At 42.8% G+C, this 26,672-nt stretch overlaps 1 protein-coding gene across 3 annotated transcripts in view; it reads left to right on the top strand.

The window, feature by feature from the left end:
• Positions 1-26,672, top strand: part of LOC140200739 (glutamate receptor 4) — a 242,521-nt gene that overhangs the window by 160,360 nt on the left and 55,489 nt on the right. For all 3 annotated transcript variants that reach the window (XM_072264330.1, XM_072264329.1, XM_072264328.1), the window contains exon 9: positions 8,309-8,419. In XM_072264330.1, the coding sequence (XP_072120431.1) occupies positions 8,309-8,419 (111 nt within the window). The remainder of the gene's footprint in view (positions 1-8,308; positions 8,420-26,672) is intronic.

The following is a 26,672-nucleotide window of genomic DNA, read 5'->3' as shown; positions in this document are numbered from 1 at the left end:
GGGCAATAGCAATAGCTACATCAGGCTACTGTTTGCTGATTCCAGCTCAGTGTCCAACACCATCATACCCTCAGTTCTAATCAACAAGCTCCAAACCCCGAGCCCCTGGACCTCCCTCTGCAACTGGACCCTTCACTTCCTCATCAGGAAACCACGCTTGGTGCAGATTGGAGATAACGTTTCATCCTCACTGACAATTAACACAGGTGCACCTCAAGGATGCGTGCTTAGCCCACTGCTCTACTCTCTCTACACCCAGAGCGGTGTGGCTAGCCACAGCTCAACGCCATCTATAAATTTGCTGATGGCATAACGATTGCTGGCAGAACTTCGGATGGTGACAAGGAGGTGTACAGGAGTGAGATAGATCATCTGGTTGAGTTGGGTTGCAACAACAACTTCGCACTCAATGGCAGTAAGACCAAGGAATTGAATGTAGACTTCAGGAGGAGGAAGTTGAGGGAACACACACCTGTCCTCATTGAGGAATCAGCAATAGGAAGGGAGAGCATTTTCAAGTTCCTGTGTATCAGCACCTATGAAGATCTATCCTGGGCCTAACAGAATCAGATTTAATTTCTCCAGCATATGACGTGAAGTTGTTTTATCTTTATGGCAGCAGTACAATGAAATACATGATAAATAAATATAGAGGAAAAAACTGAGTTACATGAAGTATATGTATGTCTGTTAAGTTAAAGTAAGTAATGCAAAATAACAGAAATAAAAAGTAGTGAGGTGGTGTTCATGAGTTCAATGTTCATTTAGGAATCGGTTGGCAGAAGGGAAGAAGCTGTTCCGGAATTGCTGAGTGTGTGCCTTCAGGCTCCTGTACCTCCTACCTGATGGTAACAGTGAGCCCACTGCACAGGATTGGGAAAAGCTGCAGAAAGTTGTAAACTCAGCCATCTCCACCATGCGCAGAGCCTCCCCAATGCAGGACATCTTTAAAAGGCGCTGCCTCAAAAAGGCAACATCCATTATTAGGAAGCCCCCATCATCCAGGACATGCCTTCTGATCATTGCTACGATCCGGGAGTAGGTACAGGATCATGAAGTTTCAGGAGCAGATTCTTCCCCTCCGCCATTGATTGGACAATACCCTAGCTCACTGCTTCTTTCTTTTTTTCGCTCTCTGTTTGCACAACTTATTTTTATATATTTCTTCTTGTCATTTATAGTTTTTCCATATTATTTTATATTGCGCTTTACTGTTGCCACAAAACAACAAATTTCAAGACACGTGCCAGTGATAGTAAGCCTGATTCTGATTCAGAAATTTCATTGTATTTGTGAAAAAAAGAATACTGAAATAAACTTGAAATGGAATTGTCAATGACTTATTTCAAACAAAATGGGTATTTATTTATGGTTAATAGTTGATATTATAATCTTTTTGATCATTCGCTTAATCTGGCAGTGTTCCTACAGACTGGAGAGAGCTCATACAGTGTTAGGTAGAGGAATATGTTTTATTAATATGTAAGCAATGCTCCATAGGTTACAGAAATTTGAAATAAGACGGAACTCTGCAGATATTTCAGGTCAGATGATGGCATGCGAGGACACAGCGGTCTCGCTAGAGTCCTGCCAAAGGTGTGATTGTTCGCCTTCTGCTTTTTTGTCGCGGTCGCGTGACGCTGTTGGGTATCAACGACAGCAGGTACTGCAGGTCTACCTCACTAGCAAGTTGCTTAATAGCAATGGAGCTGGAGGTGTTGCAGCCTGCTTCAGCCACCCCGTGGCGGTGTGCGGAGGCAGTGCGAGGTCCAGCAGATGAGGTTGATTGTCTTGGGCGTTTTTGTTGTGATCTTAAGTCCCTGTTGAACATTGGTAATGTAGAACACCGCGAGTCTGATTCGCTGGTTCATTGTCGAGACCGACGGCAGGGGGGCTGCATGGCTGCCGTTGAGATGTGGACCAGGCCCCTTTGCCCCAGAGGAACTCTGTTTCCTTTGCCTGTATTCATGTGTATAGTTGAATGACAATTAAATTTGAACTTGAACTTGGGCTTGATTTTGCAACTCGGATAGAATCAGAGGAAAGGAAGACAGTCGGTCAAATCGTGTTGGCTGTAGCTGGCCTTCAAAACACTCCCCTGCTAGTAAGTTGTGTGCCTGCAGAGTGACAGATGCCAGCACATCTGTCACTCTGCGCCATTGTTGGACTCGACATGAATCGCTGTATTGCCGGAATTACTCGGCATTACACAGGGGAATCTGCATCTCTAATCCTGTGCCAGTCCGACCAGACGTGGGATTTTGAAGCCCCTCTGTTCCTCAATAGTGGTTCTCAACTGGAGATTAGGAAGGAAGGAATAGGTTCCCATTTAATTTTTAAAATTGCTTGCAGCCAATTCACTGGCTTTTAGATGTCTTTGATATCAGAGCTTGAGGTTCTAACACATGGCCCACTCAGCACTGAGGCCTTGCTGGACACCTTCTGACCGGGAGGGTCACCTTGATCAGCCTTCACAGCTGTCACACGTGGGCTGGCAGGGGTTGCTGCTGAGAAGTGTAGCTAGGAGGCAGATTTCAATGTGATCAGCCCAATGGTCCAGGTCAATAGAACTGGGAAAGATTCTGCAGCTAACAGAATATTATTAATTTCAGATTCACGAAAACATATGGTGATAGAACCATGGACAGCCATATCATTGATACAGGCCTTTCGGCCCACTGAGTCCATACCTACGTCAACCATTAAGGTCAGGGTGTAGGGGCCGAGGTGAGGGAGGGCCAGTTCAGTTCACTGTTCTGCTCTGCGCTGAACTAAGGTTCTATGGACAGGACTGTCCTTGTGGACTTCAGAATGCTATTTACTGGCATTTATTGCATACATGATTTGTGTTTTTTGACTCTCTGCATATTGAATTTTTGACAGTCTTTTTAATGTTTTTTTTGTGTTTCTTTGTTTCATTGCTGCCTGTTAGGAGACGAATCTCATGAATCCACTTTGAACTTTGAAACACCTATTTAAAGCAATCTGACCCTGAACCATTTTTTTTTACAAATTCTCAAAAGCTTCTACACAGGTTACAAAACTCATCTAAAAGGAGGAAGCAATTTACAGAGGGCAATTGACCTGCCAAAGCCAAGTACAAGAGATTCTGCAGATACTGGAAATCCAGAGCATTGTGTGTTAACCCACCAAACAGGCATTTTTTGGGATGTGGGAGGACCCTGATGCAATTGAAGGAAGCCCACATGGTCACAGAAAGCATATACTCTCTGCGTCACTGCACTGCCCCGCTGATGCTGGGGCAAAGCAAGCGGTGAAGAAATGAATGGGGAGGGCACGGTGTCCTGTTGAAAAGCACACGAGGTTAAGTAACAAATGGAGGGACAATGGGTTCTGGTACCAGAACAGTAACAGAAGATGTATCTAAGACAAGTAGCAGACTGCAGCATTATTGCGAGACTGTTGTCTGAAAAAGTGGAAGTATTTGTTCAGATTGGAAAGTCATCAAGTTCTGCTAATCTAGTTGTTGTAGGAGAAAGAATAAAGAGGGTTACTAGTAAACAGAGATGTGGCTTGTGCTAATGTGGTAACAGGGAACCACAAAACCTAAAAGTAGGATCGTGGAATGCAGCTTTGATGACACCCGGGAACTTTATTAATTATGTTTCAGCAGGCATCCGTTGCTGTAATAGAAACTTGGACTTTACATTAACTAAGTTAGACGTGTAGATAATCATTTTATTCTGTAATCAAGACTAGTTTGTTACTTAATTAAGCCTTCCTATAACCACCATTCTGTAATCAATACCTAGTTCTACTGTTAATCAAGTTTCTGTGTAACCTTGTCTACTGAGAATGTAAAAGCTGAGCAAATTCGCACTCAGGTAGATCAGCTTTGACTAGTCTAATGCGAACCAGATTTAATAAATCACCTATAGTTTTGAACTCCAGTTGGCCTTTCCACTGGCTCTTAGTTAAGGCCATCATCCCTACTGGGGCACAGGCTGCCAGCAGCAGCTTGCCAGGGTCCACCATCCTGGTCCAGTCTTTCAGGTTGTCCCTAGGTATAGCCTCAAGGTCGCATGGCCAGATGTTCTCTGGCCAGCCTTTCTGCTGCTTTCTCTGGGGATTCTACATTAGCACTTGCCTAGTTTTACATTCCATGTTCCAATGGTGGTGATTCTGGATGATAGAAGAGGTTTGGCTTCCGCAGACTTGCAGCTTTCACCACACTACTTCATATGCCTTCTGGGCGAAAATCCTTCCTTTCCCAGGGATGGATCTTCAGAACACCTCATGGCATTTCTGTAGCTCTGAGTTTTTACGAGCTGGTGGTGCTAGCCCCAAGTCCAACCCTCCTCCTTACCCAGCCTGGCTTGAGACCATCCATGCTGGAGTTCATTTGCTCCCACACTGATTAAATATTCTGAGAAAATCATGAGATTGGTAGATATGCATGATGATTGTATTATATGTGCAAATTTGAAAAGTGCTCTTGCAAAGATGATGGGCAACTTAACATATTCAGGATTATTTCTGATTAGATAAGCATTTTTATGTTGGATACAGAATTCAATAAATGATAATGTGTTTACATTAGGACAATATAAGGGAGTCTGCGACTTTTATGAAAACTTTATCTGGGGACCTGCCTGCACCTTCATTGATAACACAAAGTGTTTTGCAGGTGCAGACCATTAGATGAGAATAGCAGATTGGAAAGGCTTCTAAATACAATAAGGGATTTGACAAACATTCAGCTCATTTCTTTTTTTCTGAGCAAAGCACAGGTTAGTCATGCAAGATTATGTGCCGAGGGCTGTCGAGCAAGAGGAAGGCCTGGATATTATATTGCGTGAACCTCTTGGGACTGTTACAGAAGTTAATAAAGTGTTAGAATATATACGAACAAGAACAAGTGCAAAAGAGAACTCAGCAGTATTGTCTTTCTGTATAATACTGGCAACAACTCATTTAGGATGCTGCGTGCAGTTTTGATTCCCTCACATAGTTATTGACTTAAAAGGATTTGGAGAAGGTTCACAGATTGATACCTAGTTTCAAGGCCACTCGTTGCACAATGGATGTGCACAGTTGAGGCTTTTTCATTTCAAAAGCTCTGAACTCAAGGGAATTTGATTGATGACTTTAAAATAATGATTCAGTCTTGAGCTTACAGGTGACTTTGGTTTGGTAAGTTGGAGAGAATCAAGGAATATCTGTATCATAATAAGCAGCACAGATGTTGGGAAGTAGTTGTGATATTGATGTGTGCAGAAGGTGGAGATTTGCTGAACAGGAGCTACATTGAAAGGGAAGGAGTACTGCATCTCCCACTCCGCTGACAATTGGAACTTGTTTGATTGCCTTCAGGACCCAAGGGAGCATTCCCAGGATGTCTTCTCTCCTACTTGTTTATTTAGCTCTCTGTCCTTTTCTCTCCTGGAGGGCCCTGCAGCTCAGACTGGAGCAGGTCTTGTTCTTCACCATCCTGCATCCTGAGTACATGTGGCTGGCTTGATGAATCCTCTCTTAACTTTAAGTCCATAATCCATGAGTTTTCAGATGTTCCTGCGGCATGTATATTGGGGCAAAGACGGGTTTGTGGGAAGGATAACTGGACAAAAGTAGGGGTATTGGGGGAAACAGAAAAAGGATGAGAAGGGAAGACAGGTGTGGGGCAAGGGAAAGGAATCTGAATACCAGACGCATAGTTGACGAGGTCAGGATAAGATATAGAGAAGGGGAGGAAGAGGAAGGGAAAAGCTGATAAGGGCAGAAGCTGGTGGGATCTCCTTATTATTGCAATAAGCCTGTCTCTATTATGTTCGAAAAAGGAATAGCATCTCTGATTTGTAAGCTAAGTGCCAACTAGGTCTGCCCTGCACATACATGCCAGAGGAGTAGAACCATAAGAGTTTCAATGACTCGGTGGTTTAAAATGGAAGCTTAACACTTTCTAATAATTACTTCTCACTTATGATACCTTTTCTGTTTCTGCTAAATGATGGTGTTGTGGACTGTGGGCCTTGACTCTGTTACCACTAATAATAGCCAGCACGTCTTCCATGGGATTAGCTCACAGCAGCTGCATTTTTCCCTTCAGTTGTCTCTTGCTGCTTCCAGTTACCTGCCACCTTGTCTTTCAAGTTAACCTGAATGTGCTGATTGGTATGGTGCAATATGTTTGCATGGTGTGATTGTCATGTTTCCAAGCAGGGTATGTGAGATGGGAGATGGAGACTTGTAGCAAGGTTTTGTGAGTGTGGCAGAGCAAGTAGTTCAATATCTGGACCGACATTTACGTGCCGGGCGGCACCTAATTAATTAGCTTGTTTATTTCGGCTTTTTTCTTAAAGATGTGCTGGGTGCATCCCGGCTACCGCTGTACCCCTGCATGCTTTGCGGATTGGTATCGGTCGGCAGCCCGGAGGGTGGGGACCACTGCACTGCACAATCAAAAACACACCATTCCTACCGTGAAGCATGGTGGTGGCTGCATCATGCTGCGGGGATGCTTCACTGCAGCAGGCCCTGGAAGGCTTATGAAGGTAGAGGGTAAAATAAATACAGCAAAATACAGAGAAATCCTGGAGGAAAACCTGATGCAGTCTGCAAGAGAACTGTGACTTAGGAGAAGATTTGTTTTCCAGTAAGACAATAACCCTAAGCATAAAGCCAAAGCTACACAGGAATGGCTTAAAAACAACAAGGTCAACGTCCTGGAGTGACCAAGTCAGAGTCCAGACCTCAATCCAACTGAGGGTTTGTGGCTGAACTTGAAAAGGGCTGTTCATTCACGATCCCCATGCAATCTGACAGAGCTTGAGCAGTTTTGTAAAGAAGATGAGTGAAAAAATTGCAGTGTCCAGATGTGCAAAGCTGGTAGAGACCTACCCACACAGACTCAAGGCTGTAATTGCTGCCAAAGGTGCATCTACTAGATACTGATTTGAAGGAGGTGAATAATTATGTCATCAATTATTTTATTTAAAAATTGTAATAAATTTAGACCAATTTGTAGAAGTTTGTTTTCAGTTTGACAGGAAAGAGTTTTTTCTGTTGATCAATGTCAAAAAAGCCAAATTAAATCCAATATGATTCAATGTTGTAAAACAATAAACATAAAAACTTCCAAGGGGAGTGAATACTTTTTATAGGCACTATAAATCAAGCAGTGTGCAAAATGGTAACTGAAGATGTGATTTCTAACTTTGAGTATCTGTTAAAAAAAAATCAGTGAATCATCCATCACTCTGAACCAAGGTCCCTGGGGCTTGGTTCTTGGTACTGACCACAAACCTTCTGTTAGTCCAGAGCAATTATACCATACTGAGCTGGAGGAACTCAGTGGGTCAGACACCATCTGTGGAGGGAGATGGGCAGTTGATGATTTGGTTCAGACCCTTCATCAGGATCTCAACCTGAAACGTTAATTATCCATTGCCTCCTGTAGATGCTGCCCGACCTGCAGAGTTCATCTATCACTTTAGGTATTGCTCTAGATTACATATCTATGTTCTCTTTTGTCACCTGCAAGTCCAAAAGGGCTTACTGCAAATGGAGGTCATCTACTGCCTGCAGCACCTCACCCAGGTCACCAGTGTAGCATGGAAAGATAGTTGACCCGGATGACCATACTGTAATTTAGGCCTCAAGTTGTCCCAGTGCTGTGCAGCCAGTGGAAAATCCTTGGTGTGTCATTGTTGCAGGAAGAGTAGCTTCCAAACAAATTCTGATAAGTAATGGCCTGATCACTAGGATAATACCCTTGTTCTTCATCAATATAATGATCTCGTGTGACATCGGAGAGGGCGCTTGGAGCCTTGCTTTACCTCCGACCTGAAAGGCGCCATGTCCAACCCTGCGGCGATCTCTCAGCACTGCACTGTAAGCTCAGGGTTTGATGCTGATGGACCCTTGTGCCTCAGTTCTGAGCACTGAGCCATCCACATCTCCACGGTGTGCAGGTCCAGGTCAACACCTGCATGACCGTCCACACATGCTGCCACCAGAATGCACTCCTTTTTAAGAGCTGCATGAAAGTTTGTAGCAGAGTATCCCCCCGACAACAGATATCGATGGCCCATATGGTGTAGTGGTTATGGATTCTAGGAGGTTGGCAGCTGCCTAGGTTGCATTTAATGGGTGCAGGCTGGCCTGCATAATGCCCCCTGCACCAGTGATTGACTGCCCCACTTCACCCCTTTCCCCTGTCCCGTGTGGCCTTTTATCAACATTAGCAGTTCCAGTGTCGTGTGGAGTGGTCTCTGGTATCATGTCATTTTTACCAACTTTCTTATTCATAAAATGTCATGTAATTAATTACCAACTTTCTTATTCATAGATCGGCTACTGGAATGATGCGGACAAACTCGTTCTAATTCAAAATGAGATGATGTTCCCAAATGATACCTCGGGCTTAGAAAACCGGACCGTTTACGTCACTACAATATTGGTAAACCAGTGTCCCTGCCTCTTTCCTGATGCATTCTTATTATTTATTTGAGCGTTTACTAAATCAAAATGTGGCAGATATTAGAAGACTGGAATAAAACAGCAAAGGTTGTCCAGACTCTTTCCATTTCTGTGAAGAGAGATATAAGTTTCAGATAAATAATCTTGTAAAGGGTAAAGGTAGTTAATCTCTTCAAGTTGTCACCCCAGAGTGTTACAGAGAGTAAAATACTGAAGGTATTTAAAGGGAAATTTTTAAAAGTTTGGGGAAATTGAAGGCTGTGGGGAGCTGGCATAATAGAGAAGAGGAAGAGATTCTCTTGAATAGTGCAGTAGGTTTGAGGGGCAGAAGGGGCTATTCCTACACTTAACTATGTTCACGCCTGCACTGCATGTATGGAGGGGTGAAATTGTTCATCCAACAGAATGGGAGTTCTTTGAAAAGGGCATCAATCTGAAAAATATTTTGCTTGCACAGATACAGTCAAACCTGTGGGAGAGCTTTCTTTTTGTCTTTAGTTCTTTTTTCCCTCAAAAACAAGGGGTTGTCATTAATTGTTTTAATTGTTCTTTCATAAATTCAGTATTTGTTTCTTCCTCCTTTGTTTTAACAGTGTGAGGTTGCAGTGTTCTGAGCTGCATGTATAGCCTTGACAATGTAGTACTATCGCAGGCCAATCTTAAACAGTTTTCACAACTAAAATATCATATCTTTATTTGATAGTTAGTCATTCTATTACCATCACCAATCCACTGCACTAAAGGTACTTAATCATGATAGAGATTTTATTATTATCAATCAACGAAACTTTAACTCCATGGTTTAAATATATAGATAATCAAAGTTTGTTCTATTGATGGGAGATTACTACAAAGTTTGTTTTTCTTTATTCAAGCAGTCAATACTGGTGACAACAACCACTGAGACCAGTGGGTAAAATTTCAATCCTGCTTTAAGTTGCAGTGTTGAATTTGGCAAAATGTTCATTGGTAACATAGTAAATTAATTGGATCGCATATTCCAGTTTGAGTGTGACAGGGCTGGACAACAGATTACCACAGGAAGGAAGTACTGACTGTCAACCAGTTTATATGATGTGTGAGAGTGGCCTTTGAGCAAGTGTAACAAAAACCAATTTCCCTCAGGATCAATAAAGTATGACTATGACTATGACTATGACTATGAGCCAGTGCTGCCAACAGCAGAGGAGTGTGATTTTCACTCACTAACTGTACTGGAACAACTTTACCTACCAAAACAGGCATCGTATTGGTGGAGTCTAGGTAGTTAATTTCCTTAAAGAATCAGATGGGTTACTGGCTCTCATGTGTCGGGTCTCTATACTTGTACTATTTAAATGAGTATTTTATGTCTCAGATGTCTTCACTGATTGAATTTATAGGCTGTCAGCAGGGTTTCTTCAAGCTCGCTAAAGCCAGAAATTAAGGGAAGGCAGGTGATATCTCACTCAGCATGTGTTTGTCCAGCATGATTTAAAGACAAAACACATGAGCAGGAGCAGGTCAGTTGGCCCTGGACCTGGACCCTGCTTCACAGGTGATCCACTCTCAAATTCAACACCGCTGTCCCAATCTGTCCAAGTACACTTCAACTCGCTTGTGGCTTCATCTTCACCTTGAATATATTCGATGACCTTGCCTCTCTCTTGGGTGGGGAATTCCAAAGATTCAAGACCTTCTGAGAGAAGAAATGCGTCTTCATGGTGTCTGGAATGGTGTTTCCTTATTCTGAACTTGTACCTGCTAGTTCTAGATATTCCCACGAGGGGGGTCATCTGATCAGCATCAGATTACCTCACGTTCTTGTGAGTATTTTCCCAGGGAGCTCAATCTTCCTTTCACTCGATCTCAACCTAGTGAACCTTCTCTGTGCTGCCTCCAGTAGAAGCAAATCCTTCCTTCAATGTGGAAACCAAAGCAGCACATGGTAGGTCAGGTGCAGTCTCAACAGTGCCCTGTAATGCTGCATCAAAGTTTAATGACGCAACATTTATTTGTCGTGCACATCTTCCACCAAGAACCAACTAAAAGGTAACAGAATTTTAGAATATGCAAATTAGGTTATGTTCTTCGATTGTGCAGGACCTCCAGACTCGTAGCATTTCCTGGATCTGTGACTGCTGACAAGTGGCTCCAATATTTTCTGTGTCCCCCGTAAACACTGGGTCCACATCTTTTTTTGTCTACCTGTGCCTAAAAGATACAAACAATATTTGTGGATGTGTTACAAGAGACAGGTAAATGACTTGCAGGTGAAGGATTGGGAATTACTGGTGCCGGGGTATGTCAGGGTCACCGGGCTTCTCCTCGCTGGAGATCAGCAGCCAGAGCAGAGCAGAGCAGGTTTTCTGCCTGAGTCTCAGGCAAGTGCAGCACGGATATGCTGAAACAAAGGCACTACCTGTGATTAGCTTTGAACCATATATTTTATTGAAAATGGGATGAAAGATTAATAAGCAAGGTGTCAAAAGCTGTGTGTGATGTTTCACAACATTAGGTTGACTCTCCGAGATCAAGACTGACCTATTATTTTTGCAGGAGTGTTGCCTTTTAGTCAGGAGGCAACAGTAACGGTTCCCCTGACCTAGGATCTCTGCTGCAGGAGAAAAAACTTCACCCTGATTGATGTCAGAGTGGTGTTGGGGGTGGGGTGGTCACCTTGTAGCAGATGTAAGCAATCTGCTCAGTGTTGTTAATATTTATGGTGGCTGCAAGGATCCAAGGTCTAGTGACAGCAAACAAATCACATTGCTGCTGGTTATTGGGGGCAGTCAGTTCCACTGCACTAACAGTGTGGCAAGCAGGCCGGCTGAACCGTTAGTAAACAAGAAATATCCAAAGTCCAGATTGAACACTTAAAGATGCTAAGTTTCATGATGGTTTTAGCGTCTCAGTAAATGGAGTATCATGATACTACACCTGGTCCTAACCAGATTATCAGTTTAATCCAAAATAGATGTTCTTAAGTAAAAATCTCTGAATGTAATCTGCCAAAATAACACTGGTGCCTTGCTTTGACCACTGCCTGCTGCTATCTGCCTGTTCCCTTTGAAATCAGAATGATGGCACAGAAACAGAAGCTGATATGAAACTATCAAACCCAGAAGGCATGGAGCATCTGAAGATGGATTCTGCAGGTTGGAGGACTGTGAATACCATTTTTGATTCTGGATGCTTTGGTGAGAACCAGTCCAGGCATGTTCAAGGATTTCTAGAAGGCACGAGAGAGCCACAGGGAGGTGCCCCAGCTCCAGGAAGGAGTGCAGAATTTATTCTTTCAGAAGTTACTGTGACTGAATGTTGAAGTACTGCAGGGGGTGAAGTTTAAACTGGAGATGCAGGGGGACGTCAACAATAGTACAGAAATAAATAGCAGAGTAGTTGTGGAGACGTGTTGTTACGACCTCGGACAAAGTCAGGAATCAGATGGTTGAGCAGAGTGGAATAATGTTCTGGGTTGCGTATATTTTAATGCAAAAATTATTGTAGGAAAGGCAGATGAGCTCAGGACATGGATCAACACATCGAATTATGACGTTGTAGCCATTAGTAAAACTTGGTTGCGGGAGGGGCAGGACTGCCAAGTCAATATTCTGGGGTTCAGTTGTTTTAGGTACGACAGGGTGGGAGAGATTGCAGGGGAAGAAGTGGCATTGCTAGTCAGGGAAAATGTTGCAGTCAGGAGGACAGAATGGAGAACGCCTCCATTGAGGCTCTATGGGTAGAACTGAGAAATAAGAAAGATATGACCACGTTAATCCGACTATATTATAGACCATACAATAGTCCACGGGGATTAAGAGGAACAAATTTCTAGAGAGCTCGCAGATTGTCGCAAGAAACATAGGGTCATGATAGTAGTGATTTTAACTTTCCACATATTGACTGGAACTCCCATACTGTAAATTGACTAGATGGGATAGGGTTTATCAAATGTGTTCAGGAATGTTTCCTTAATCAATGCATAGATGATCCAATGAAACAGTGTGCGATACTTAATGTGCTATTAGGGAATGAGACAGGAGAGGTGGCAGAAATTTATGTAGGGGATCACTTGCATCTGTAATCATAATGCCATTAGTTTCAAAGTAAATATACAAAAGATACAATAAGTCTGGTCTGCGGGTTGAGATTCTAAATTAGAGAAAGGCCATTTTTGATGGTATCATAAAGAATCTGGCAAGTGTGGATTGTTTTCTGGCAAAGGCGTAGTTGGTAAGTGGGAGGCCTTCAAAAGTGAAATTATGGGATTACAGAGCTTGTATGTGCCTGTCAGAATAACAGGTAACGATAACAGGTTTAGGGAAACTTGTTTTTCAAGAGATATTAAGGCTGTGGTCAAGAGGAAAAAAAAGCAGGTGCATAGCAGGTAGAGACAGGAAGGAACAAATGAAGTACTTAAGGAGAGTAGAAATGTAGGAAAACACTTGAAGGAATCAAGGGTGTTAAAAGGAGGCATGAAGTTGCCCTAGCAGACAAGGTGAACGAGAATCCTGAGTGATTCTACAGATACGTTAAGAGCAAAGGGATTGCAAGGGACAAGGTTGGTCCTCTGGAAAACCAGAATGGTAATCTATGCGTGAAGCCAAAAGAGATAGGGAGACATTAAATGGATTTTTTGCATCTATATTTACTTGGAATACAGAGACAAATTCTGTAGGAGTGAGGCAAAGCCACAGTGAAGTCATCGACTCTCTATAGATTAAAGAGGAGGAGATGTTTGCTGTCTTGAGGCAAATTATGGTGGACAGATCTCCAGGGCCTGACAAGGTATTCCCTTGGACCCTGTGGGAGGCAGATGTGGAAGTTGCAGGGGCCCTAGCAGAGATATAAAACAACACACATCAAACGTCGACTGTACCTCTTCCTAGAGATGCTGCCTGGCCTGCTGCATTCACCAGCAACTTTGATGTGTGTTGCTTGAATTCCTGTTGTTTGAGAGATATAAAACATCCTTAGCCATGGGTGAAATACTGGAGGTTTGGAGGATAGCTAATGTTGTCCCATTGTTTAAGAAAGGCTCTAAAAATAAACCAAGAAGTTATAGGCTGATGAGCCTGACATCAGTAGTGGAAAAGTTATTGAAAGGTAATGTAACTGACCGGTTATGTGAGTATTTGGATGGACAGGGACCGGTTAGGGATAGTCATCGTGGCTTTGTGCATGGTAGGTCGAGACTAATCCAGCTTGTTTTTCAAAGAAGTTATCAGGAAGGTTCATGAAGGCACGTTGTCCACATGGACTTCAGCAAGGCAGTTGACAAGGTCCCCACATGAGAGTTTGTCAAGAAGGTTTAGTCACTTGGCATCCAAGATGAGGTAGTAAATTGGATTAGGTATTGGCTTGATGGGAGAATCCAGAGAGTGGTAGTAGATGGTTACCTCTCTGACTGGAGGCCTGTGACTAGTGGGGTGCCGCAGGGATCAGTGTTGGTCCATCGTTGTTTATCATCTATATCAATGATCAGGATCATAAGTAATCAACTGGATCTGCAAATATGGGGTTGACACCAACATTGGGGGTGTAATGAACACCAAGGAAGACTATCAAAGCTTACAACAAGATCTGGCCCAGCTGGAAAAATGTGCTGAACAATGGCAGGTGGAATTTAATGCAGACCAGTATGAGGTGTTGCTCTTTGGGAGGACCAACTGTTCGGTCTTACACAATGAGGGATAGGGCATTGAGGAGTACGGTAAAACAGCGGGCTCTGAGAATACAGGTCCATCACTCATTGAAAGTGGTGTCAGAGTTAGATAGGGTCATAAAGAAAGCTCTTGGTACATTGGCCTTCATAGGTCAAAGTATTAAATATCAGAGTTGGGATATTATGTTGAAGTTGTAAGACATTGGTAAGTCCTAATTTGGGTGCTATGTACAGTTTCGGTCACCTACCGGCAGAAAGATGTAAATAAGATTGAAAGAGTGCAGAGAAAAGTTACTAACTTGTTGCTGGGGCTGGACGACCTAAGTTATAAGGAAAGATAGAATAAGTTAGAGCTTTATTCCATGGAATGTAGAAGATTGAGAGGAAATTTGATAGAGGTATACAAAGTAATGAGGGATATCGATAGGATAAATGGAAGGAGGCTTTTTCTACTGAGATTGTGTGAGACTGCAACTGGAAAGCATGGGTTAAGGGGAAAGGTGAAAAGTTTGAAGAGCATTGGGAAATTTCTTCACTCAGAGGGTGGTGAGAGTGTGAAAGAAGCTGTCAGTGCAAGTGGTGGATACAATTATGGTTTCAATGTTTAAGAGAAGTTTGGATAGGTACGTGGATGGGAACAGTATGCAAGTGCAGGTTGTTGGGACTAGGCAGCATAAATGGTTTGATATGGACTAGATGGGCTGAAGGGCCTTTGTGTACGGTTTTCTATGACTCTAAGAGGAGCTCCAAGAATTAAAGACCCAAAAAGACCTGCTGCAGAATCCTCCACCGTCGAGACATGCTTGCACTTTTTCTTCAGTTCAGTGCGAAAAGTCTCTGGTCAGCAGCCTTAAGGAAGTGCATGGATCAGTAAGATCCTCACAGCTTGACGTTTTAAAATCTATGTTGATTTCCAAGATGTAAGAGTGACAGTGTTGTATGGAATTTTTTCAGCTGAAGCCATCAAGACACAAATGTGAACAAACATGGTCATCAACACAGGTAACAGAGGCACTTTGCACAAATCCTTTCAGCATTGCTGCCTCTGCTTGGACTCGTCTCTGGTCTGCAGATTGATAGGTAGCTGTAATTATTCTGAATTGGCCTCTGAGGATAAAGCAACTGCAGCAAAAGCAAGACAATGTTCATTGGCAGCTGGCCTAACTGGCCTGGCTGGGCCTTTATGCCCTTCTCCACAGGTCTAACTTTCTGAAGGCGCTGGGAATCAGGTTTGATGAAGCTGGGCCATGCACCAAAAGCTGGGTGGAGAGCTGGAAAAGTCAACAAGAAAACTGGTCAGTCATGGGAGAGAAGCTGGCCATCAGGTGTGAACTGTTGTCACTGTTTCTGTGCCGGATGCAGATATGGCCCACACACCACAACTATTATCCAGTGATTGTTTCATCTGGAGCTCAAAAATGGAGGGAGACTGCATAAACCACCAGAAAGATGTACCCCGTGTGACCCTCATTTGAATGACTGTCTTTGTGTCTGGCTGCATCGAGTACCTAACATCAATACTTATTGAGATTCTGTCTGTTGCCAGTGTTGGACAGGATTCATCTGGCCATGCTGCCATGGAACAATCCATTTAGTTGGACTACGCCTCACCATCAGAAGAATATGTTAGAGTATAAATCAGTCAACCCATGGTTGGCACAAAATGTCACCACAGCCCTGTAGGAATCCAAACAGACCACTAAATGGTGTGACAGAATTGTCTGATTAATAAGGGTGTCAAAGTTATGGGGAGAAGGCAGGAGCATGGGGTTGAGGGGGATAATAAATCAGCCATGATAGAATAGTGAAACACTCAGTGGGCTGAATGGCCCCGTTTTGCTCCCATGTCTTGGTCCTGGTCTTGCTCCTGGTTTTATCACCAAGGCTTTCAATAGGCACAAAGACTTTGCCTCGTTAGCAGTGAGAAAGACCACTCCTGTCAGAATTTCCATGTGTGATTGGCACATTGGCCACCCCACACACTGCCGTAGAGACGGCTGCATGGGAAGAGAAACCATCACTTACTTTTAAAATGTGCCTTTGCCAGGAAGGTTTGGGACTAGATGCAGAGTATTTGTAAATGTTTGTCCCAAACAGCAACATAACATAGGGCTGTGTGCTGTGCGGACTGGGGGACACACCCAGACAGATATCAATGGTTCACCAACACCGTAAATAGCAACCTCTGTTCCTACCAAGACTCACTGGTATTCCAGAGAATAATCAGGGACTGCAGACTGACAGACACAAAGGACCCGCACAAGGTGGTAAGAGAAGCACTGAAGCTGAGCACAGTTTATGAGTCTGCTAACTCTGCATACCAATCTGTGTTAAAACTCCATGCAAGGATTGCTTGTATGTGAATGATAACTGATGTGCTAATGTTACATAATGGGGTAACGTAGCTTATGATGAAAACATTGACATTCATATTGTTACATAAATTTTGTAATTTTATGAATAAAATTTATTTTTATATCATATAAAATGCCAAAAGGACATTCAGTTTCTCTTACCTGGTTCTGGGAACAGACTTACTCATATAACCAGTCAGAGGTGTCATTATCTATAAAGGTATTTGCTCCACCGTAACTTAATCCAACCTGCCACTTATAGGTGAAGTGGTGCCCCACTGCTCCTCCACATTGCTTTTCGAAGTCCACGTGGAATGTCAGTAAAAATGAGCAGCAGTTTGTCTGGCAGGACCAGTATTCTGAAATTGGATGTATAATTTGTTGAATGCAAGAAAGAGCTGATTTCATTGTTGACCCTGTGTATGTTACAAGGATGGCTAGGCACTGACACTGGATTAATTATCTGCATTCCCAACTCCGCTTACTTCAAGTATTTCTAGCTTGGAACAGAGTATTCAAAATCTTAAAAGGAAATTAGTGCAAGTAAAACGGACTCACTTACCAAGAGGGACCATGTCCTTTTAAGATCAGGATTTGGAAAGAGTCAAAATCTAATTGCTTAAGGGAAGGTTTGGAATAAATTGCTTTGATTTAAAAAGCCCCTGGCTTGTTACAGATTTACAGAAATAGAATGGTTAATTACATTCATCTGAACACTGACCGCCTAACAACCTCTTTATGTCATGTGTGTGAGGAGATCAGCAGTGCTCAGTCTCGTGTGACAACTGGAAACTTATTGAAGACTTGCAAGTGTAAATCTATGTAATGAATGAAGATTGCTTCTGAAGAGTTCTCATAATAGAACCATAGGGATGATACAAGGAAAAAGCTGTGAATGATGGAAATGTGAAATAACAACATAAACCATCGGAAGCCGAGTCCATCAAAGATATCAAAAGTAATGGATAATATAGCAGGGACCTTTCTTTTTGGTTTGGGTTACTTTTTCCTCTTAGCAACTTCTTTCCTATGGCCTGTAGGAATGCTTTATCATGAAAATCATTCACTTTCCAACACACTTGCATCATTTTGCTTTTAAGGTCTGCTTTCAATCCAAAGAAGCGAGACTAGGACTGGTCCTCATTATAGGACTAAGAACATCGCGTAATGAATTCTGTAGAATGGGAAGCTGATGACTACTTCCATTCCAATGTGTTGTACAATGGAATGTATCTGAGATATTTCTGTAAGCATAATAGTTACCCACAAAAGCTTCCAGTTTTGCTCCCTTTCATGAAACTTGAATTTCAAAGTACCCAATGGCCACAGTGGCATCCCTCTAATCAAGAAGTACTGTAGCAGATTTCCATAGCTGTGTTAACACAAGCCCGCTGGATTGGACACAAGGGAGGAGTCAAATGGTATAGGTAAGTCCCATTTGTACAGAAACTTAAAGATTGTGTCAGAAAAAAAGAGAGCGTAAATGATAACGATTTTATTAATGAGCTATTAATGGCTATTTTCATTCACTTACAGAGTAATGTTGGATTGCTAGGGAAAATGTAGGCTGGAATCACTATGTGAAATAATTTGTGGCCATTTAACCCAGGGCAGGTGCACAAAGCAATTTGGTCTTCTACACATTATCGTGATTACGGCCAGCCTGAATGTTCACTGTATTAGCATGTTGCTGCAAAGTCCATTTTCTGTCAGGACATTGCTTGAAACCATGCAGAGATTGCAGATGCTGGAAATCTAGAGTGATACGCACAATGTTGGAGGAACTCACCAGGTCAGGAAGCGTGTATGAAGGGAAATGACAGTCAATATTTCGGACTGAAGCCCTTCGTCAGGACCCTTCAGGCAGTTTGAAGTCATGTGATGGAGAAGTGCTCATTACCTCCACTTATTGGTGAAAATGAGTTGCTCACATGCATGTAATTGGGCAGTGGAGGCTTGTTGGGCTGGATGGGCCTGTTAGCTTATTTAAGGCCTGTTAAATAAATAAGTAAGAACGTTATGTCAAAGGTCAGGGATCTGTGCTGGAACGAATGAAGACACAAGAGGCCACAGATGCTGAAATTGAGAGCAACAAACAATCTTGTGGAGGAATACAACAGGTCAAGCAGTGTCTGTGGGGGAGAAATAAGGAATTATCAATATTTCAGGTCAAAGCCCTGCAACAGGACTGAGAGGGGAGATCATTGGAATTCATGATGGGCAATAAGAGAATTTGCACCCTTGCTCCCAAGCTGCAACTCTGGGTGCTTTAGGTGATGAGACAGAGAGAAAGTGAGAGGGCAGCTATGCACAGGGGCCCAAGAAACATGCAAACATACATGAAGGAGGATATTGCACTACTAGTCAATGCAAATTTAAACACCCAGGTCACTCTGAGAAAGGTTTAATGACCATCACGCATGATAAAAAAAAATCTATCTAAGTAAAGGCATCACTAGCCTAACGCATTGCTCAATTCACTCATATAACTACAATCTTTATCAATCAAAATTCATTATGTTTGTATGTCTCACTACACCCTGACAAACTTCCTATTACTCCAAAGCCCTTACAACATGCTGCCTCCTATTTAAAGTGTTACCTCAGTTACTACTTCAAAGGAGAAGACTTGATGAGCTGAATGGCCTAATTCTGGTCATATGTTTTATGGTCCAACCTGTGATGCTAAGCACCGAGAACAAAAATAGCCACAGGTGCCTGTTGTACACCATCCTGCTGCATTGCCTCTGCATCTAAATTCTGTACCAGCCACCTCAACCCTACCGTGGGAGCTCTTTCACCAGAAGTAGCACATCAGATCAAGAAGGCAGCTCAGTATCACTTCTTCAAGAGCAATTATGGATGGGCAATAGATGTTGGCTGTGCTGGTGGTGCTCACTTCTGAAAAAATAATGAAGAAGGTGGGTGAATTGCAATTCTCCACTTACATGCTTTCAATTTCCTCAGAGAAAATACTCCTACCCAATCCACAATACTAAGTGTGTGGATGTCATGTACAGGTTCAGTACTCTGAGCCAAAGGAGCTGGTCCTTGCTGGGTTGGCCATCATTTAGTCACTGGATAATGGTGGTGCTGATATCATTACATAGATTAATCTGTTTGCAACTAATCCTTCATCTTAATTTCAATATTCCCTTCAACTGATAATCTGTTCTGATTTATAAACTGCAGATGGTGTGATCATTCAGATCCTACCTTCAGCATCCAGCAACCCCTCACCACCGCTTGATCCTCTTGCCTTTCTTCTTCCACAGAATCAAAAGTACACCTTGTCAAGCAATAGGCCAGAGAAGATAAAGGCATTAAGAATTGGAATTGGTTTGTTATTGTCACATGTACCGAGGCACAGTGAAAATCTTACACACTGTCCATACAGATCTTTACTGTGCATACTTATACAGTATATTGAGGTAGTACAAGGCAAAACAAAATATATAAAAATTGAATGCAGAATAATGTGTATCAGCTATAGAGAAAGTTGACGATAATGTGCAAGATCATAACACGGTAGATTGCGAGCTCGAGTTGATTTCATTGCACTAAGGAACCATTCAATTGTCTTATAACATGAGTTAGAACCTGCTCGAGCCTGGTGTTAAATGCTTTCAAGCTTTTGTAGCTCCTGCCCAATAGGAGAGGGGAGAGGAGAGAATATCCAGAGTGGGTGAGGTCTTTGATGAGGCTGGCTACTTTACTGAGGCAGTGGGAAGTATAGACAGAGTCCGTGGTGGGAATGTTTCTTTCCATGATGTTCTGAGCTATGTCTACAACTCTCTGCAGTTTCTTCTTGTTGTGGACAAAGCAGTTGTCACACCAAACTTGTCCATCCAGGTGAATGCATCAATTAAAAATTGATAAGGATTAATTGGGATATGCTAAATTTATTCAGCCTCTTGAGGAATTAGAGGTGCTGGTGAACATTCTTTGTTATGATGTCTATGTGGTTAGACCAGAGTAGGCTATTGATGATGTTCACTCTTAGGAACATGAAGCTCTCAAACTTCTTGACCACCACTGATGTAGGATCATGTGCATGGAAACCTCTTCCTGGTAAATGACCAGCGATTTCTGCCATGATATTAACTTGGCTGATATACTGCTAATAAATACACACAAATAGTGTGTTGGAGAGTCAAATCAACTGCCAATAGCATCATCTTCTTATAGATTTCTGTCAGACATCCTTATTGAAGTATACAGTATACGGTTGCTCATTGTAGGAGAATTGCTCCCTGCACACCATGGGCAGATATAGCTACCAACTGAGGGCTTGGCTCCATAGCTGCTCCTCGTATCTTTTCAGACTTTGTCCAACCTGCTGATTCACCCAATTCTACATATCTATCTGGGTGCAGTTGGTTTGCAGATTAGTATTGAAGTCAAGGGAAAGGATTTCAGCACCAAGGACAGCACCTCCCTGTTGGCTTACTACTTTGGAACACACACAAAATACTGGAGGAACTCAGCAGGCCAGGCAGCATCTATGGAAAGGAGTAAACAGTCAATGTTTCAGGCCAAGACCCTTCGTCAAGACCAGAAAGGAAGAAGATTTTTTACTCTTTTCCATGGATGCTGCCAGGCCTGCTGAACTCCTCCAGCATTTTTTGTGTCTTACTTTGGATTCTTAGCATCTACAGATTTTCTCATGTTTGTGTTGCAACCATGGGAAGTGTACGTGGTTAATCTTGTGACTTTGCTGAAAGCTTAAGGACCAATTGCCAGCACTACTATTAAGTCAGCATTTTGTCATGAACTGTTAACACTGCATACATCTTGAAAGCATCAGAGTCAAGGCAACAGGCAAGATTTTATGACTAAGCTTCTTTAATTCCGCAAACCAACACATCAAGGTTCCTAGTTGTTTTATTACATTGAAATCTGTATTTAAAATTGCCATCAAAATGTGGCCAGAAACCATTTTTGTTTCAATGTGACATGATGCAACTGTTCTCTTAGTGAATGACAGCGCTTTTGAAAGATGCTGAAATGAGTTGGGCAAAGAGCTAATGGTTGCATTAGCATTGATAAAAGCATCAAACTCAGCCAAACATATTTCATGATTTTGCTGGGAAATACAGTATGTCCCTCAGTGTTTCTAACAAAACGCTACATTTTCTGACTTGCTTTCTCAGCAAAAGTGTTTTGCTTTACTTGCAAATCCGAAATTCAGCTTATTCTGCACACAGATGTATAAATGATCAAAACAGATCATGCAGTGGGCAAATTCAAATTTCTGATAATAACTCCCAGGGCATGGCTATTCAGCAGATGTGATGTCAGAGAACTTCACTCTACATTTTGCTGACTTATTATTAATTACGCTCAAGGTAATTTGGGCAGAATTTGCAAAGCAGAAGGTGGTTTGCTCTGGATGCAGGTCAGAAGATCAAAGAACAACAAAAGATAGCATTGATTACATTGGAGAGTAAAGTGGGCTGCAGCATTGCCGGTAATAGCTATGCTGAATTAAATACAGAAAACAAAAATAAATAGTCGGTAATATTGGAACTTTAAACTCACTGAGAATTTGTGTTCATCATAGCAAAGGAACAATGCTGACAAATGAATTCAGTGCGTAAGCAGGTGTCAATAAAATCCAATGGCCTGGAAACTGAATCGAGACGCAGGAGCCATTGCAGCATGAATACCAAAAATACTGATATCTTTTATAAAACCGAACAACTCCCACAGCTATCTTGACTATGCCTCCCCACCCTGTCTCCTGTAAAAATGCCATTTCCTTTTCTCAGTTCCTTTGTCTCTGCCAAGCCTGTTCCTGGGATGAGGCTTTCATTTCCAGGACATCAGAGGTGTTGGTCCCCTTCAAAGAATGAGGTTTCCTTTCCTCCATGATTGATGTTGCCCTCACCCACATCTCCTCCATTTCCCTAACATCCACCTTCACCTCATTTTCCCTCCGCCTATGCGGGAATAGAGTTCCTTTTATCCTCACCTACCATCCCATGAGCCGCCGTATCCAGCACATCATTCTCCATAATCTTTGCCACCTTCAACGGGACCCTACCAGCAAATGCATCTTTACCTCCAGTTCCCCTCTCCACCCCACTCCATCCCACTCTCCACTTTCCACACAGACCACTCCCTCTGTGATTCACTTGTCCATTTGTCCTCCCCCATTAATCTCCCTCCTGGCACTTAACCCTGCAAATGGAAGAAGTGCTACACCTGCTCGTTCACCTTCTTCCTCACCTCAATTCAGGGCCCCAAACAGCCCTTCCAGGTGAGGCAACAGATCACATGTGAAACCTGTTGGGGTTGTCTATTGTATCTGGTGCCCCTGAAGTAGCCTTTACTACATTGGTGAGACCTGACGTCGACTGGAGAACCACTTTGTTGAGTACCTTCACAGTATGTACAAAAACTTCTATTTCCCATGGCCAGCCACTTTAATTTCAATCCCCATTCCCATTCTGACATGTCAGTCCATGGCCTCCACTTTTGCTATGATGGACCACTCTCTGCTTGGTTGGAGGTGCAACACCTCATATTCTATGTAGGTAGCCTCCAACCTGATGGCATGAACATCAATTTCTCCAACTTCTGGAAATTTTTCCTCCTTTGCCTTTTCCCTTCCTGAATTCTCCACTCTGGCCCTCCTTTTACTTATTCGCGTCTCCTCACCTCCCTATCACCTCCCCTGTGTTGAAAGTCATTAATACAAAACATTATCTCCCTCTTGTAATAAATAGGTCACAGCAATTGATTTAATCACATTTCAACAAAGAGTAATACATTTATAAATATTCCATGTATTTATCAGTTTCCAATATCTGACTATAGCATCTGTATGTTCTCCAGTTCCCAGGAGGTTAAAGTGAAATATACAGTGTTTTATCGAACAATATTAGTGTCTAATGCAAGGATGTATTAACGATTATACCACAGGGTGCATATAATTCTCAAAGGTATATGCACACATCCTATATATTACAGTATTATATTCAGTCTGGTAGATTGACCCTGAGGTTTCAGTTACATGCAACTTTAATTCACCATGCCACTCACACTCAGACAGGTCTGTAGTCTCCTGCACTGCTATAATGAGTCCCAGAGCAAGGTAAAGGAACTGCACCTGTTCTCCATCTGGGCATGTCACAGCCGATAGGACTTGATTTCCAATTCTCCAGTTTTTCTTTCAGTTTACTTTCTTTGTCTTCTGTTGTGTGGTTTAGCCTGATGAGCATGTCTCAGAGCCTTGGTTTTAGCAACAGATTACACTGACAAAGAAACATATTCTGATTCTAACTGCTACTCCTTCTGCTCCACTAATCCATTTGGCCTCACCCTATTGCTACCCGACTCTCTCCCACCTCCCTGCTACTGAAAACTAACTTGTTTTCTCTGTTTGCTAGTTCTGGTGAAGATTGTTGATCTGAATCATTAATTGTTTCTCTTTCCACAGATGCTACCTGACCTGCCGTGTGTTTCCAGCATAGTCTGTAAATAATATCTGCCTCAATGTCTATATCATCATGACCATCACAACTTTATATCTTATGAAAGTTGTGGAACATAATAAAGAAGCATTTTAACTCATTATCCTCATTGTACTCCTAAGTATCATGTGGCAGGAGCAAATGATAAACTGGCATTGTGGAATCTCAAGTTGCATAAAGCTCCACTCTCTTTCCAATATCCCATCTCAGCTGAGATCCCCAGAACACAAACTCTATTATGCAAACTAAAGATCTTCTTGTAGCTTGTGTGCTTTACCACGCAACGTGATCATTTTGCTTTCCCAGTGGAAGCTGGGTGGTATTGTGAAGATAACTGGCACTTTATTCCATTGCCCTTCATAAACTGTTCATCATAATTTGTCTAACAAGCTAATTTGTGAATGACTTCTTCCGAAAGAGTATGAGTGGAAAGATATAACATGATGCATTCATGACGTAATCTGTAGTGGGCATGACCTCTTACGCTTTTTTTTTCCTTGCCTCCTCAATTAGCTGTCAATATTTTTTTTAAAAATTTTACTCAGTTGACAATATAACCTCATTGGATCACTTCTGATGATTACGTCCACACCTGAGGTGCTGGGAATTTGTATTTGATATTGCTGATATGCCTTATGTCTACTGACATGCCCTTCCACATTTATCAATATTTAAGGTCAATGGACAGAAGCTCTAGCCATTCACTTCATATTTACTTCATTCAAGATTTGTGTGTGGAAATTTCCAGAATCTTCTCTGTCACTCTTTCAGGTTCACTCTGTGTTGGTAGTGAGTTCATACTCTTGATTCTGAAGCACTTGGAGATTCTCAGACAGAGTGGTGTCTGAATAAGTCCATCCACTGAGTATGCATTCATATGCACACATGCATATTGGGAGCTTTAGTGTGGCAGTAGCTATTTCCACTGCCATGATAGTGAAATCATTGTCACTATTTGTAGAGCAAAACTGGTGTGGCTGGACTTGGCAAGGCTTTGGCTATAGTGTTTTTTAATAAAGCTCTTTGATTGATAGTTGTCCATCATATCCAACAATGAGAGGAGACCTGTGTGGGAGGGTTCTTAAAGTGGAAAAGCCATCAGGGCAGTTCCACTCTCTTGACCCTGGAAGTCCAGTGGTATGAGTAGTCATCACAAACTGGGGGTCTTCCTTGGTTCAGTAGTTAACCATAACTTCTTTTGTGCCTTGTCGTGCACCTTGCTCTTCACAAAGTGTTGCAGAACCACCTTTCTGGGTGCTGGATTTCACCGTTGATCTCAACCACCCAGCCGTCAGAGCTGACTTCACATGCTAAGGACAGACATGTCCCTATCTCACCAGGATATGAGGCCCGCCAGCTACCCTCACTTAGTTCAGCCCCCCTGCCAAACCAGTGTGGCCACTGTCACATACAAAGAGCTACTTGGAGCCCAGGTGAGAGATGAGGGTCCAGTGGGGCACAAACATAAGAGAGCTACCCCAGAACAGACATGACAAGCCTCTTCACCAGGGGTGTTGCCCCTCCCTGAACAAATATATGCCACTTCCAGATATGTGATGCTCACATGGTTGGACTGACAAGATTCTGACTTCCCCCCTGCTGATCCCATCTTGTAAACCCTTCCATAAGTATTTGAAACTTCCCTTCCATTGGTAGTTGCACCATATTGCACAAGAAATATTGGATCTCCTCCAGCATCTGGTCCATGGATTCTGTCTACACCTAGCTACCTCAGTAAAACAGCCAACATGGTCAAAGACCCCATTCATTCCATGCATTCTCTCTTCTCAGCTCAAGGACAGCTTCTATCCTCCTGTTCTAACACTATTATACAGACTTGAACTCTGTAGAAGACCATGGCAGAAAGGGAAGGGGTAGAAGCACCAGAGGGAGGTGATGGGCAGGTAAGAAGATAATGTGAGGGAAGGAAATGGAATGGGGAATGGTGAAGGAGAGGGGGATATTACCAGAAGTTCGAGGAATCTATATTCATGCTATCAGGTTGGAGTCTATCCAAACTTAATATAAGGTGTTGCTCCTCCAACCTGAGTGTGGCCTCATCACTACAGTAGAGGAGACCTTGGACTGACATGTCGGGATGGGAAGTAGAATTAAAGTAGGTGGCCTCTGGGAGATCCCACTTTCTGTGATGGAAAACATGTAGGTGTTCAGTGAAGCTTTCTCCCAATCTATGTCGGGTCTCACCAATACACAGGAGGCCACACTGGTACCACCCTATACAGTAGATGACCCCCCCAGACCAACAGGTGAAGTGTCACCTCACCTGGAAAGACTGTTTGGGACCCTGTAAGGTAGTGAGGGAGAAGGAGTAGAGACTGTTATGGCACTTGTTCTGCTTGCAACGGTAAGTACCAGGAGGGAGATCAGTGGGGAGGGACGAATGGACAAGGGAGTTGCATAGGGAGCAATCCCTGTGGAAAGTGTGGGGAGGGGAAGATGTGCTTGGTGGTTGGATCCCGTTGGAGATGGCAGAAGTTAATGAGAATTATGTGCTGGATGTGGTGACTACCATGGTGGTAGGTGAGGACAAGATGAATCCTATCCCTGGTGTGGTGGCGGAAGGATGGGATGAGGATAGACATGCGCAAAATGGAAGAGATGCAGGTGAGGGCAGCACTGATGATGGAGGAAGGAAGGTCCCTTTCTTTGAAGAAGGAGGACATCTTATTAGTTCTAGAATGAAAAGCTTCATCCTGAGAACAGATGAGGTGGAGATGGAGGAACTGAGAGAAT

Source organism: Mobula birostris, chromosome 7 (assembly GCF_030028105.1).
Source record: "Mobula birostris isolate sMobBir1 chromosome 7, sMobBir1.hap1, whole genome shotgun sequence".
NCBI lineage: Eukaryota > Metazoa > Chordata > Chondrichthyes > Myliobatiformes > Myliobatidae > Mobula > Mobula birostris.
This window is presented reverse-complemented; position numbering and strand designations above follow the sequence as displayed.